At 42.1% G+C, this 13,499-nt stretch overlaps 1 protein-coding gene across 1 annotated transcript in view; it reads left to right on the top strand.

The window, feature by feature from the left end:
* Nucleotides 1-13,499, top strand: part of LOC124596342 — a 150,423-nt gene extending 136,924 nt beyond the window's left edge. Inside the window, exon 4 of the mRNA XM_047135445.1 lies at nucleotides 12,433-13,499. Coding sequence (XP_046991401.1) covers nucleotides 12,433-12,531 — 99 coding nt within the window. The 3' untranslated portion in view covers nucleotides 12,532-13,499. The remainder of the gene's footprint in view (nucleotides 1-12,432) is intronic.

The raw sequence follows: 13,499 nt of genomic DNA, 5'->3' as shown, positions 1-13,499 counted from the left end.
TTTGTTTTAATGATTGCCATCACAACTTGGGCATCATATCTGGGACACTCTTTTCCCAATTTTGTGATAATACAAAATGAGCTGCCCTTATTTACACTTTTGTGATGTCCTGTCAATCCATTGTGATAAGTCAGCAGCACCTCAGAGCATAGTGTTTAGATTATGAGTTGTTTTGAGCTTCTAACAATAAGAAGCAACTTATTTTTTATTTACTATGTGCATTTTTGTCTGAATTCTTAAATTTCGTGGTTATTTGTGTGTCTAGTAGCCACAATTCTGCATTATTAAAAATGTTTAGTGTATATTTCTGTCTCTAGCTCGGCTAGGGACTGTGAATGCTGTGCTCAGTTGCAAACTTAATTGGTGACTCTTTGCTCACAGCTCCAAGGGGCACTGGCTTCAGTCACACAGCTTCAGGCTGTTGTCAGTGAGCATTGCTGTGTGTGTGGTGGGGGGGGGGGGGGGGGGGGGGAGGCGGTTGCAAGACACATTGAGAACATCCCTCGCATCTCCTGACTGGTTCACCACAGTGACTGCCCCGGTTACTGCCCACATTAAGGTATGACAGGCAATGAAAGACTTTCCATGGGACCATTCAAAGAGCCTCTCCAGTTCATCTGACAAAACAGGTTTCATGTGCTACCTGTAACTGATAAAGATTCTGAGCCAAATGCAGTCAATCGCTCTGTTTCAGAGGAAGTCTCTTGACCTGCAAGATGTGCCCATTAACGGGGGAGGGGAGTGAGTCCAGTGGTAGGTGCATAATGCAGTCCCTTAGATTTGTAGCTGTGTAGAATGGGAAGTAGTTCACTGTGCATATGGTGGAGTCATCAGAGGAGTGAAGAGTCATTGTGGATGCCATGAAAAGCACAGAGATACAGCTAACTGCTGGTGGTGGCTCGTGTCTGTACTAATGATGTGTGTCACTTCAGATCGAAAGAGATTCTCTGTGGTTTCTGGCGCCAACCTGAAGTGGTAAAGACTGCCAGTCTTGCTTGTGGGACCTAGGCAGAGTTCATTATTTGCAGCACTATCAAGAGGACAAATTTCGGACATTTGGAACAGAGCCAGTTGAGTATCTGAATAGGAGACTCACATGGTTCTGTGAGCATCTGGGCAGCGTGTTCCCTGGCACACACAACGGGGTAGTAGGATTTTGGATTTCACTTAATAGATCACTGGTGCATTACATACAGGTGGCAGCTACATGGGTAGCAGGGGCTGTGACCTGAGCTGATTTTAGGTTAGTGTGTCTCACAATAGTACAAAAAGTGCTTCGGTATGGGGCAAACACAGAATAAGGGTAGACCTAGGAACATTTGGTACCGTGGTTGTAAGTTGACATAGTTACGTTGGGAAAGAACCATGGCTCCAGGCACTAATAGTGTGTGCTGAAGCTCAAATTCTTATAGGTCCTGAAAGCTAGCTAAAGTCAGAGGTAAGTTCTGTCACAATTTCTACAAAAGGCGCAACAGTGTTCATAAACGTAGATTAGATACAGTTGGTGGTGATGTGTTCGTAGCAATTCGACAGTTTATCTTGTATTACAATTGAAGTAGCTACTTCCTGCGAGTTAGTATTGGGAGAGCTTATATTTGACAATGGGAATAAATTAATAATTGGTTTCTTTCGCCAACCCCGTCTTGGATGATAGAGTTGTTGAAAAATACGTCATTTCAAATAGATACTCCACTCTCAAAATGATAGTTGCTTAGTGACTTCACCCTCATTGTGTGCTGCTCTCTGCCAATTCACCAGTCTTTTTCTCCACTCTCCTCTTCTCCTTATCTCCTCCCCAATTCCCCTCTCCCCTCTCTTTATCTGCTCCCCATTTCCCCGTCTCCTCCTCTCCTCTTCTGCTTCCCGTTTCCCCGTCTCCTCCTCTGCTCCCCTCCTTGTCTCCTCCTCTGCTCCCCTCCTTGTCTCCTCCTCTGCTCCCCTCCTTGTCTCCTCCTCTGCTCCCCTCCTTGTCTCCTCCTCTGCTCCCCTCCTTGTCTCCACCTCTGCTCCCCTCCTTGTCTCCACCTCTGCTCCCCTCCTTGTCTCCACCTCTGCTCCCCTCCTTGTCTCCACCTCTGCTCCCCTCCTTGTCTCCACCTCTGCTCCCCTCCTTGTCTCCACCTCTGCTCCCCTCCTTGTCTCCACCTCTGCTCCCCTCCTTGTCTCCACCTCTGCTCCCCTCCTTGTCTCCACCTCTGCTCCCCTCCTTGTCTCCACCTCTGCTCCCCTCCACCTCTGCTCCCCTCCTTGTCTCCACCTCTGGTCCCCTCCTTGTCTCCACCTCTGGTCCCCTCCTTGTCTCCACCTCTGGTCCCCTCCTTGTCTCCACCTCTGGTCCCCTCCTTGTCTCCACCTCTGGTCCCCTCCTTGTCTCCACCTCTGGTCCCCTCCTTGTCTCCACCTCTGGTCCCCTCCTTGTCTCCACCTCTGGTCCCCTCCTTGTCTCCACCTCTGGTCCCCTCCTTGTCTCCACCTCTGCTCCCCTCCTTGTCTCCTCCTCTGCTCCCCTCCTCCTCCTCCTCCTCCTCCTCTGCTCCCCTCCTTGTCTCCTCCTCCTCCTCCTCCTCCTCTGCTCCCCTCCTTGTCTTCTCCTCCTCCTCCTGCTCCTCCTCCTCCTCCTCCTCCTCCTCCTCCTCTGCTCCCCTCCTTGTCTCCTCCTCCTCCTCCTCCTCCTCCTCTGCTCCCCTCCTTGTCTCCTCCTCCTCCTCCTCCTCCTCCTCCTCCTCTGCTCCCCTCCTTGTCTCCTCCTCCTCCTCCTCCTCTGCTCCCCTCCTTGTCTCCTCCTCCTCCTCCTCCTCCTCCTCCTCTCCTTGTCTCCTCCTCCTCCTCCTCCTCCTCCTCTCCCCGTTTCTCCACAGCCTTCCAACATTCACCTGGCAGACTCATCTTACTTCCTTCCAGTTCTTGCATCTTGCATGCTGTGCGAGGCAATGCTGACTTCCGTTCCCCCCACATGTATCCTACTATCCCACCCCCATTTCCACCCCACTCTGGATTGCTGCTTCCATTCAACGCAATTGTTGTAGTCTGGCTAGAGCAGCATCCGAATGTAGCAACCGTGTGTGTGTGTGTGTGTGTGTGTGTGTGTGTGTGTGTGTGTGTGTGTGTGTGTGTGCTTTTGTTTGTTCGTTTTTACCTTCCTTTTCTGAAAAAAGAATTTGGCCAAAAGTTCGGTGTGTAACAGTCTTTTCATTGTGCCTGTCTGCAACTCAATGTGTCATCTCTACAGTGAATAGCAATCTATCCTTTTCATAGTTGTTAATGTTGATTAGTCTTCTTGCTGAGTCCTTAGAATTTCTTGCTCCTGTTTTCTAATTTCTGCATGTTTTAGAATGCCCCCAGCAGTTGTGGTCTCTAATGGGTTTAGGGCTTCTGGTATAAGAGATCTAGTCTAATATCACAGTTTTGCATTGTCTAATTAACAAATTTCCAGTTAGTGGTTCCGTGTAATTCTAAATGCCCTTTGAAGTTTCATGGCTTTTCTAGACTTGTGCTACTGTCCAACTCTTTTTGGCAGTATGATTCCTCAAAGGTTTTTGAAGGAGAATACCTGTATATTCACCTTATATTCCATCTTTAGTTTAATTTTCCTGCTGTTTCTATACAGATTTTCCGTTTAAAGGGTTTACTTATATCTGCAGGCCTGTCGTCGTTGCTATTTAGTGTAGTTTTCCTGTGTCATGTTGTTTTTTATTTAGACTCGGTCACTGCCAAATTGTCAGCAAATGCATTTTGCATTCAGAATTTCCAATGTTTGTTCTGGAAAAAGTTCTAAGTTATTAGGAGAGTTATCGAAATGCACTAAGTTAAATAGCAAGGGATGAGATCATCATCATCTTCTTGAGCACCTGTACATATATTAAAAAGCTCAGATTTAACAAAGAAATTGTACTTTTGATGTTAGATTTTTAAGATTCTGGTAGACTTGTCTTCCTGTCCACTCTGAGCACTTCTATACTGCCACAAACAGTTGGTCTGTCGATAGTAATAGACATTCTTAAATTCTACAAAGGTGACATTTGTGCTTGTACATTTTTGGATCCTTAACATTGTTTTAGGTTACATATCTATTCTGTGCACAGTTGACTTGTATTGAATTCTGCCATTATTTTAAATATATTATATTTTGTGAGACTAATTATATCTTCTATGTGCAATACTGTACATCACTGGAATATTGAGAGTGTTTTTGCACAAGTACTTCAAGGTTTCTGTGTTGTCATAGCAATGTGTGAAACTGTTGTCATAGGTTAGTTAAACTGGAAGTGAGAGTTGTAACTTTCAGTGTGGCAGTATCTTCTTTATGTTTGTGAGACCATTATTCCATTGGACCTGGTATCTAACTTACTTAAAATTATTTTTAGAATCCACAATTGCTGCACCACATTTTTGTGAATAAATTATGGTGTTACTGTTAACAAATAGTAGAGTCATTGACCACATTAAATGACCATCTTCATTGCTCAGTATACAGAATAATAGTATCTGTCACAAGTTCATTTTCTATCTTTCACACAATTCGTAGTGTGGCTCGGTGACTCACAAGGAGATCCTCATGTGTGGGATTGACTCTTTGAAGCAATATACAGGGTGTTTCAAAAATGACCGGTATATTTGAAACGGCAATAAAAACTAAGCGAGCAGCGATAGAAATACACTGTTTGTTGCAATATGCTTGGGACAACAGTACATTTTCAGGCAGACACTTTCGAAATTACAGTAGTTACAATTTTCAACAACAGATGGCGCTGTGGTCTGGGAAACTCTATAGTACGATATTTTCCACATATCCACCATGCGTAACAATAATATGGCGTAGTCTCTGAATGAAATTACCCGAAACCTTTGACAACGTGTCTGGCGGAATGGCTTCACATGCAGATGAGATGTTCTGCTTCAGCTGTTCAATTGTTTCTGGATTCTGGCGGTACACCTGGTCTTTCAAGTGTCCCCACAGAAAGAAGTCACAGGGGTTCATGTCTGGCAAATAGGGAGGCCAATCCACACTGCCTCCTGTATGTTTCGGATAGCCCAAAGCAATCGCACGATCATCGAAATATTCATTCAGGAAATTAAAGACGTCGGCCGTGCAATGTGGCCGGGCACCATCTTGCATAAACCACGAGGTGTTTGCAGTGTCGTCTAAGGCAGTTTGTACCGCCACAAATTCACGAAGAATGTCCAGATAGCGTGATGCAGTAATCGTTTCGGATCTGAAAAATGGGCCAATGATTCCTTTGGAAGAAATGGCGGCCCAGACCAGTACTTTTTGAGGATGCAGGGACAGTGGGACTGCAACATGGGGCTTTTCGGTTCCCCATATGCGCCAGTTCTGTTTATTGACGAAGCTGTCCAGGTAAAAATAAGCTTCGTCAGTAAACCAAATGCTGCCCACATGCATATCGCCGTCATCAATCCTGTGCACTATATCGTTAGCGAATGTCTCTCGTGCAGCAATGGTAGCGGCGCTGAGGGGTTGCCGCGTTTGAATTTTGTATGGATAGAGGTGTAAACTCTGGCGCATGAGACGATACGTGGACGTTGGCGTCATTTGGACCGCAGCTGCAACACGGCGAACGGAAACCCGAGGCCGCTGTTGGATCACCTGCTGCACTAGCTGCGCGTTGCCCTCTGTGGTTGCCGTACGCGGTCGCCCTACCTTTCCAGCACCTTCATCTGTCACGTTCCCAGTCCGTTGAAATTTTTCAAACAAATCCTTTATTGTATCGCTTTTCGGTCCTTTGGTTACATTAAACCTCCGTTGAAAACTTCGTCTTGTTGCAACAACACTGTGTTCTAGGCGGTGGAATTTCAACACCAGAAAAATCCTCTGTTCTAAGGAATAAACCATGTTGTCCACAGCACACTTGCACGTTGTGAACAGCACACGCTTACAGCAGAAAGACGACGTACAGAATGGCGCACCCACAGACTGCGTTGTCTTCTATATCTTTCACATCACTTGCAGCGCCATCTGTTGTTGAAAATTGTAACTACTGTAATTTCGATAGTTTGTCCGCCTGAAAATGTACTGTTGTCCCAAGCATATTGCAACAAACGGTGTATTTCTATCGCTGCTCGTTTAGTTTTTATTGCCGTTTCAAATATACCGGTCATTTTTGAAACACCCTGTATATCATGATAGAGGTTAGGGTCCCAGGCATCTCACTCTGGTGGTCCATCATTGGCAATTAATCAGTGGGAAAAAAATTTAAAATTTCACATTGTCCTTCCAGAGCCTGAAGGAGCAGATAGTTTGTTGGGTTTTTATCCTGTCAGATGCTTACAATTTTTCTTTTATTTTTAAATCTTTATGGAAATGACTGATAATCATTTTCATTCACTTGATTGGTTTATTATTATTATTATTATTATTATTATTATTATTTTTTTTTTTTTTTTTTTTTAATTTAAAATCGTATGTCATGTAAGTTTATAGGTTGTATTAAGGTTTCATTTGCTCTTGCTTTCTTTTACAATCACACTTTTTATATTTGGAATATTTTTATTTATCCATCATAATATTTTAATATTTGAAAATTCCATTCTATTTATACTGGCTGCGCAGTGCTGTGGAAAATGTATTTCTCGTTGCATATGTAAATTATTTTTATGGTAATTGTCGTACAAACATTTTAAACATAAATTCTTGTTGCACTGTGGACAAAATTATTGAGGTGAAGAACGAAATGAAAGAAGAGACTATAAATACACCAAAAATCAAGCAAAATGAGGAATAGAAAATGATTGCAATAACATGGATGAAAATATAAGATGATAAAATGGAAGAAATTCAATTGAAGTTAGTACATAACATACATATTTTAGATAGCATGCACAAAGACTTCAAATAAAAAAAGAATAAAATATAAAAAAAATCTGGAAGAAAAAATAGGAGCAACTTAGATAATTAATATGATGATTTTAATATGGTGTAACAAAAGGATTGGTGTAATCAATTTGTTTCAGTATCATAACTGCTTCACCAAACCAGATACGTGGTGTTATGTCTTACCTAGTGTATCTTAATGTAACGTTAAGAGAGTAATGGGGGCAGGTCGGTCTGTACTTGTCTTACACTATTCTGCCGAGTTCGCTCACATTCACGCGCAGAAATGTTGTTGTCGTACTCCTGGTGATTGTGTCGAAATGTTTATGTCTACGGTTGGCTTGTGTTAATACTTCTGTGTGCTTGAGCAGTGCTGGGCTATAACGAGTTTGGAAAATTTTCTCTCTCCTGTTCCCATATGATCTGGGAGCATAAGAGATTGATGACTGCATTGCTTAAGAGGCATCTGTTCTTAACACAAGAAGTTTAATTATAAAGTCCTAGTTTCAAAATGCTTAAAAAGAAAGAAAAGGCAACACTGCCCAGATTGATGTCTAATTTGAATGGAAGGTTATCAAGAAAGAGGAAGTGGTATGAAACAAGAAAAATTTAGCAAAAATTTTCCCACTAGATGGTGCTGTGAGCTACAATGTAATGTAAATGGGTTTGACAATAAGTGACTGATGAATTGCAATGTGACGGCTGTGATTTGAGTTGCACATTAAACCAGCTGTGCTGTGCAATGTTCAAGACAGCAACAGCAATTTTTAATTGCCCTGAGGCCATAAACTGCAGAAAAAACGACAATGAAATTGGTATTTAATAGTCGTGGCATAAGACATATTCATTATGCTGTCCCCATTTTCTATCACAAGTTGAAATCGAGAAATGGCATGTTCCACAACTGATTGGAGTTTGTGTCATGTTCAGAATGTATTGCACAGTGTGTGCATTCAGTTTGGCTACATTTGTAGTTGGAGCACTTAATGCAGCATCTTTCAGGTAATCCCATAGCCAAAAGTAACATGGATTTAAGATCAGGTGATCGGCATGGCCAGGTTGTAGGGAAATGACAGCGGATAATTCTAGCATTTTCAGAATCCCTCTGCAGCAGCTGCTTCATAAGGTTGTGCAATGTGTGGAAGAGCACCATTGTGCATAAAAATGATCCTACCCACACATCCAAGCTGTTGAAGGGTTGGAATGACATTGATGCACAAAAGACACTCATAATGTTTAGCAGTGACAGTACAGATAACAGGACCTGCAGGGCCCATCTCCTCAAAAAAAATATGGCCTTACTATAAGCAAGGCTGTCAGCTCACACCACATTGTTACCTTTGCAGAATAAAGTGGTACTGGTTGTGTGAGTGAATTTTCTGTTGCCTATGTCTTCAATTCTGTGCATGGATATGTTTTTGGGGATGGAAATGGGCTTCATCTGTCCACAGAATGTTCAATAGCCATTCATTGTACACTTCCATGTGAGCAAGAAATTCTAGAGCAAACATTTGTCTTAGTGGCAGGACAGCATGAAGCAACTCCTGAACATGGGTAATTTTGTGTGGATAGTGATGCAGGAGGTTTAGTGCAATTTTATGCTCCGTGGTTACCGTATTTACTCGAATCTAAGCCGCACTTTTTTTCTGCTTTTTGTAATCCAAAAAACCGCCTGCGGCTTAGAATCGAGTGCAAAGCAAGCGGAAGTTCAGAAAAATGTTGGTAGGTGCTGCTACAACTAACTTCTGCCGTCGAATATATGTAACGCTACACAGGCATGCTTTGTAGGCACAAAGATAAATACTGGCACCAAAACCTCTGCGTTAGTAAATAAATTTAAAAGAAAAAGGTGGAAGACTAGATTTTTTTTTCTCCGGCCTAAGTTTCGACCACTGCATATTCATACATTATCCAACGAAGTAAATACAAATTCCGTATTGTTCATCCTCGAATGTAGCAGAATTTCAATGTAGTACGAAAATCTGACTGGCAAGACTGGGATATTTGTCAATGTGGCAAACTCTACGTTCTGAATTTTTTCCTACCTGTGAGAAGAGATGGTTGCTAATAGGAACCTGATGAAATGTGAATCACATGAAGTATTCTCTTCACCATAAGAATAATACGAATATAAACATTTTGCCATGTATTCTTTCGTGTTTGCTGCTATCTCATTTAAATCCTGTATACCTAATAAACTACGAAACTAGAGTGAGACACCAGCAAACGCGGAAGAATATACATATCGTGTCATGTTTATATTCGTATTATTCTTATGCCTAGTAGTGATACAGTCAGAAATGAAGCACGGCAACTGACTAGATTTTTAAATCTAAGATGACTCTAATTTCTGTGCAGAATTTGATGTACTAAAGAAGCGGCCGCAAAGATTTTCAAACGGAGAAAAATTTTCGCCTAACTCTCGTTCAGAACATGTTCTATCATACGCAGTCTATTATTTGGTTCTTGTTGATCATTATCAAAGAAAGCAGCTGTGTAAGTAACAACAAATAGCAGTCTATTGCCATTGTTTCGCTAATGAGACGATTCCTCTCTCTTTTTTTTTTTTTTTTTTTTTTTTTTTTTTTTTTTTTTTTTTTTTTTTTTTTTAAATTTTAAGCGGTGGTAGCGCGCACAAAAGCAAGCCATGCCGCGAGCGGCGACAGGCCGTAAACACGAACTATCAGAATGCGACGAACAATGCATGACGCAGTACAGTAATGCATTTTCAGCTTAGAGTGACGTAAACACCTACAACAAAGAAAACGGCACTTATCAGATCAAAGCAAAATAAGCAATCGATTCAAACCAGGCGAACCACGTGAAAAAGGAAGAGTACCCGTATAAATACGGACGGAGCGCCTGGCGTATAGCAATGGCTACCTGGTAAAGCTTAGCTGCTAAGCTTACGACTCCAACCAAACTACTGTAGCGGTATCGTCATTCATTCGACCTAAATTGTGTCTCATATTACAATGGACCAACTTTGTTTCGATTTGGAGGTGCAACCTAAAACTTTTCTCTCCCCTTGAATTTCGAGTCTCAAATTTCAGGTGCAGCTTAGATTTGGGAAATTTTTTTCTCCTTTATTTCATGTCTCATTTTTCAGGTGCGGCTTAGATTCGAGCGCGGCTTAGATTCGAGCGCGGCTTGGATTCGAGCGCGGCTTGGATTCGAGCGCGGCTTAGATTCGAGCGCGGCTTAGATTCGAGCGCGGCTTAGATTCGAGCGCGGCTTAGATTCGAGCGCGGCTTAGATTCGAGCGCGGCTTAGATTCGAGCGCGGCTTAGATTCGAGCGCGGCTTAGATTCGAGCGCGGCTTAGATTCGAGCGCGGCTTAGATTCGAGCGCGGCTTAGATTCGAGCGCGGCTTAGATTCGAGCGCGGCTTAGATTCGAGCGCGGCTTAGATTCGAGCGCGGCTTAGATTCGAGCGCGGCTTAGATTCGAGCGCGGCTTAGATTCGAGCGCGGCTTAGATTCGAGCGCGGCTTAGATTCGAGCGCGGCTTAGATTCGAGCGCGGCTTAGATTCGAGCGCGGCTTAGATTCGAGCGCGGCTTAGATTCGAGCGCGGCTTAGATTCGAGCGCGGCTTAGATTCGAGCGCGGCTTAGATTCGAGCGCGGCTTAGATTCGAGCGCGGCTTAGATTCGAGCGCGGCTTAGATTCGAGCGCGGCTTAGATTTGAGTAAATACGGTATAGTCACGCCCAAAGTTCAGCCAATTCCCTGTGCACTGAATGTTTGCAGACCACCACTCAACCCCTCCTGCTATGCTAGTGGACACATCATCCACTGATGTCAGATAAATTGTTTTCCTCCCTCTGCCACATCACACATCGGGGGTGGGGAGTGAGTAGGATTGCTGAGAATGGTGACAAACAGAAAGAAAATGAGTGAAAAATTGTTAACAGCTTCAGAATTTAGTTAACAAGTAGGTTTTGTTACCTGTTGGAATTGGAAATTGGAGAACAACAAACCTCATACAGATGTAGATGGAATGTACAGTACTGAGAACCTTTCAGGTAAGTCTGGAAGTAGTTCTATTTCTAGGAAGCAGTCATGAGAGGGTTGTTGGCCAACAACTACACACACACACACACACACACACACACACACACACACACGCACACACACGCACACGCGCGCGCGCGATCGGTTCGTCATTTTTGTGAACAAAGTGGTAGTCTTAGCCATTAACATGAAACATAGGACAAACGTGTAGGGATTTTAGCAAAGATGACAAAGTGCTGATGCTTGAGGGAGTTGGAAACAGCCAGACCAAAACCACTGACTTCAGTATTAGGGGTGACCTGGAAAAGTAGAAGCAGCCACTGTGCACACAAGTGTTACTGTTGTTAGAGGTCCTGTGATGCTATGACAGGCTGTAGATTAACTCTGCAATGAAGTGAGTGGGCACAGGCCTGCTGAGCTCCTTGAAACAGGTGCGATATCTTATTTTGGTGCTGAACATGTGGCCAAGGTCAGAAAGGAAGCCAGGATAGTCTAGTCAAAATTTTCTAAGTTGGAAGACTTTCCTTGCTTATAAGTTGTTGCTTGACTGGGAGATCGCTTCCACCAGCCCTGGATCTACTGTTTTTCCAAACCAAGGCAAAAACTTAATATTGCTTAATAGATGCGAACAAAGTGCTGATTCCAGAATAGATGCATGCTCTGCTACCATCTCAGCCTGGCAACATGCTCTCCCCTGCACTCCCCTACCTACATTTTAACTTGGGTGTGTTCGTCCTTCGGACAGTGGCCGATTTCAGGGGTGCACCCCCTGTTTTCCAAACCATGACATAAATAAGCCAATGTATTTAACTAATTTCCCTGTTCTGTCTTACAAACTACCTATGCTGGATGCCTGACCCCTCGACTACGTGAACAGTGCTGTTTCAATGGCTGATATAAGATATGCTTCCTAAGGCCTCCACCTGAGTAGACAAGATTAAGACAAATTACCAGCTCTAGTGTATCAATTCTAACTAAACTGACTGTATTCCAAATGTCCAAATGTTTTTGCTATTGGAGCTTTAATGAAGACAACACAAATCACTCTGTGACCAATAATGCAAAATAAAATGTGTGTGACACTTCTGTAATTATCTACTACAACAATTAATCAAAAATGATGCTAGAGATCTTCTTCAATAAAAGAGCTGTCGTTTTATGTATTTTAGTCAACTGTCAACAACAGAAACGCACCCAAAAATATCGCTCTGTCATGTTGATGAAGCTGACAAATCCAAACCATTCACTTAAAGCAGCCACAGTTTTGTAAGTGTTCAAAGAAGATTCTTGTTTTGAAATAATTTAGTTTAAATTTTAAATGGTTTGCTTAGCACTGATATTAGTTGTAGGTGTCATTTAATTAATTTATAAGACACATTTGGCATGTGGTATGCAGGTTCTTCTCTTCCATTGCAAATATTGTTTGCATTCATGTTCTTATTTCATATGGAAATAATTCACTCAGAAACAGAATTGGCTTTAAACCATCTTTTCTGGATCTTACACTTGCTTCGTAAATATCCTCTCCCCTTTCCCTTCCAGCCATCTTCTGACAGATGTCAGTGTTTTAATGGTGCCTTTTAATTTTCAGAGGGCAGAGAGGGAAACAGCAAAAATCTGTGCCAAGGAACTGTCTGTTACCTTGCAGAAACTGATTGCTGTTGTTGAAGCACTGAAAGAACGCAAGTGATTGGAAGATGGCTGTAATATGGTTAGTTCTTTGTTATTGATATATAGTTCCAAGTTTCCATTGACCTTTCTGGTTAGCAAAATAGTGGCTTCAACAAATGCAGTAATCATTGTTATGTAGTTGATCCTGATAGCTCCTTTCAAGAAATAATTCATCATTGAAGAAACAATATTAAGTGACTTCTCCAGATTTCAAACAATTGGTATACTCGACTCGGCACACTTGCTGTAACCACGAGGAAGACAAATTCTCCACTCTCAACAATGGAAATGAAGCTGAAAGAATACCTGCAAGTGAAAAAAAGTGTAAATTCCAGATCACTGCAACAGAATGACTTACTGAGTACTGAAATTTTGGAAGCTCTATGAGGCTCTTTATGGATGATGCTGTTGCTCAGATGAGAATGGGAAATCATGTTTTCCATCAACTAAAGCTGTAACTTAAGGTCAGCTTTCCAACACAGATACACAATAGTCAATAACAATGTGCTGTGGCTGTGTGCACTTTCGCATTTGTCAAATCGACATTCAGTTACATTGTATTGTTTCTCCAATGACAAATTATTGTTTTCTTGTGGTGTGACACTTTAGTTCTGCATACCTGCGATTACAGAAATACCTTGAAAGGAAGTGTGTCCTCTGGTATGCCTCTCAATAGAGGTAAAGATTTACAATGAATGTTGACTAATAAATATTTATCTGAATTTCCCCTTCTGTTATGCACAAAGAAAGTTCAATAATATGGTTTTCACATTATAACAATTCTATTAAAATTTTAAAATTAATAAAAAATAACAAATTTTATTTTTTGGGTTGTAAGTGATTTCTGTTAGCATATCACAGAATTTGCTGTTTGTAGTAGGATGTTACTATTCTTAGTTTCTCCTTGCTGTTGATCTTGATTTGCTGTAATATAATTTTATATCTGGATTCATTGTGCATATAGAAATAAAAATGATCTACACATGA

This window comes from Schistocerca americana, chromosome 2 (genome assembly GCF_021461395.2).
Source record: "Schistocerca americana isolate TAMUIC-IGC-003095 chromosome 2, iqSchAmer2.1, whole genome shotgun sequence".
NCBI classification, from domain to species: Eukaryota; Metazoa; Arthropoda; class Insecta; order Orthoptera; family Acrididae; genus Schistocerca; species Schistocerca americana.
The sequence above is the reverse complement of the archived record's forward strand: the minus strand, read 5'-3'. Positions and strand labels throughout refer to the sequence as shown.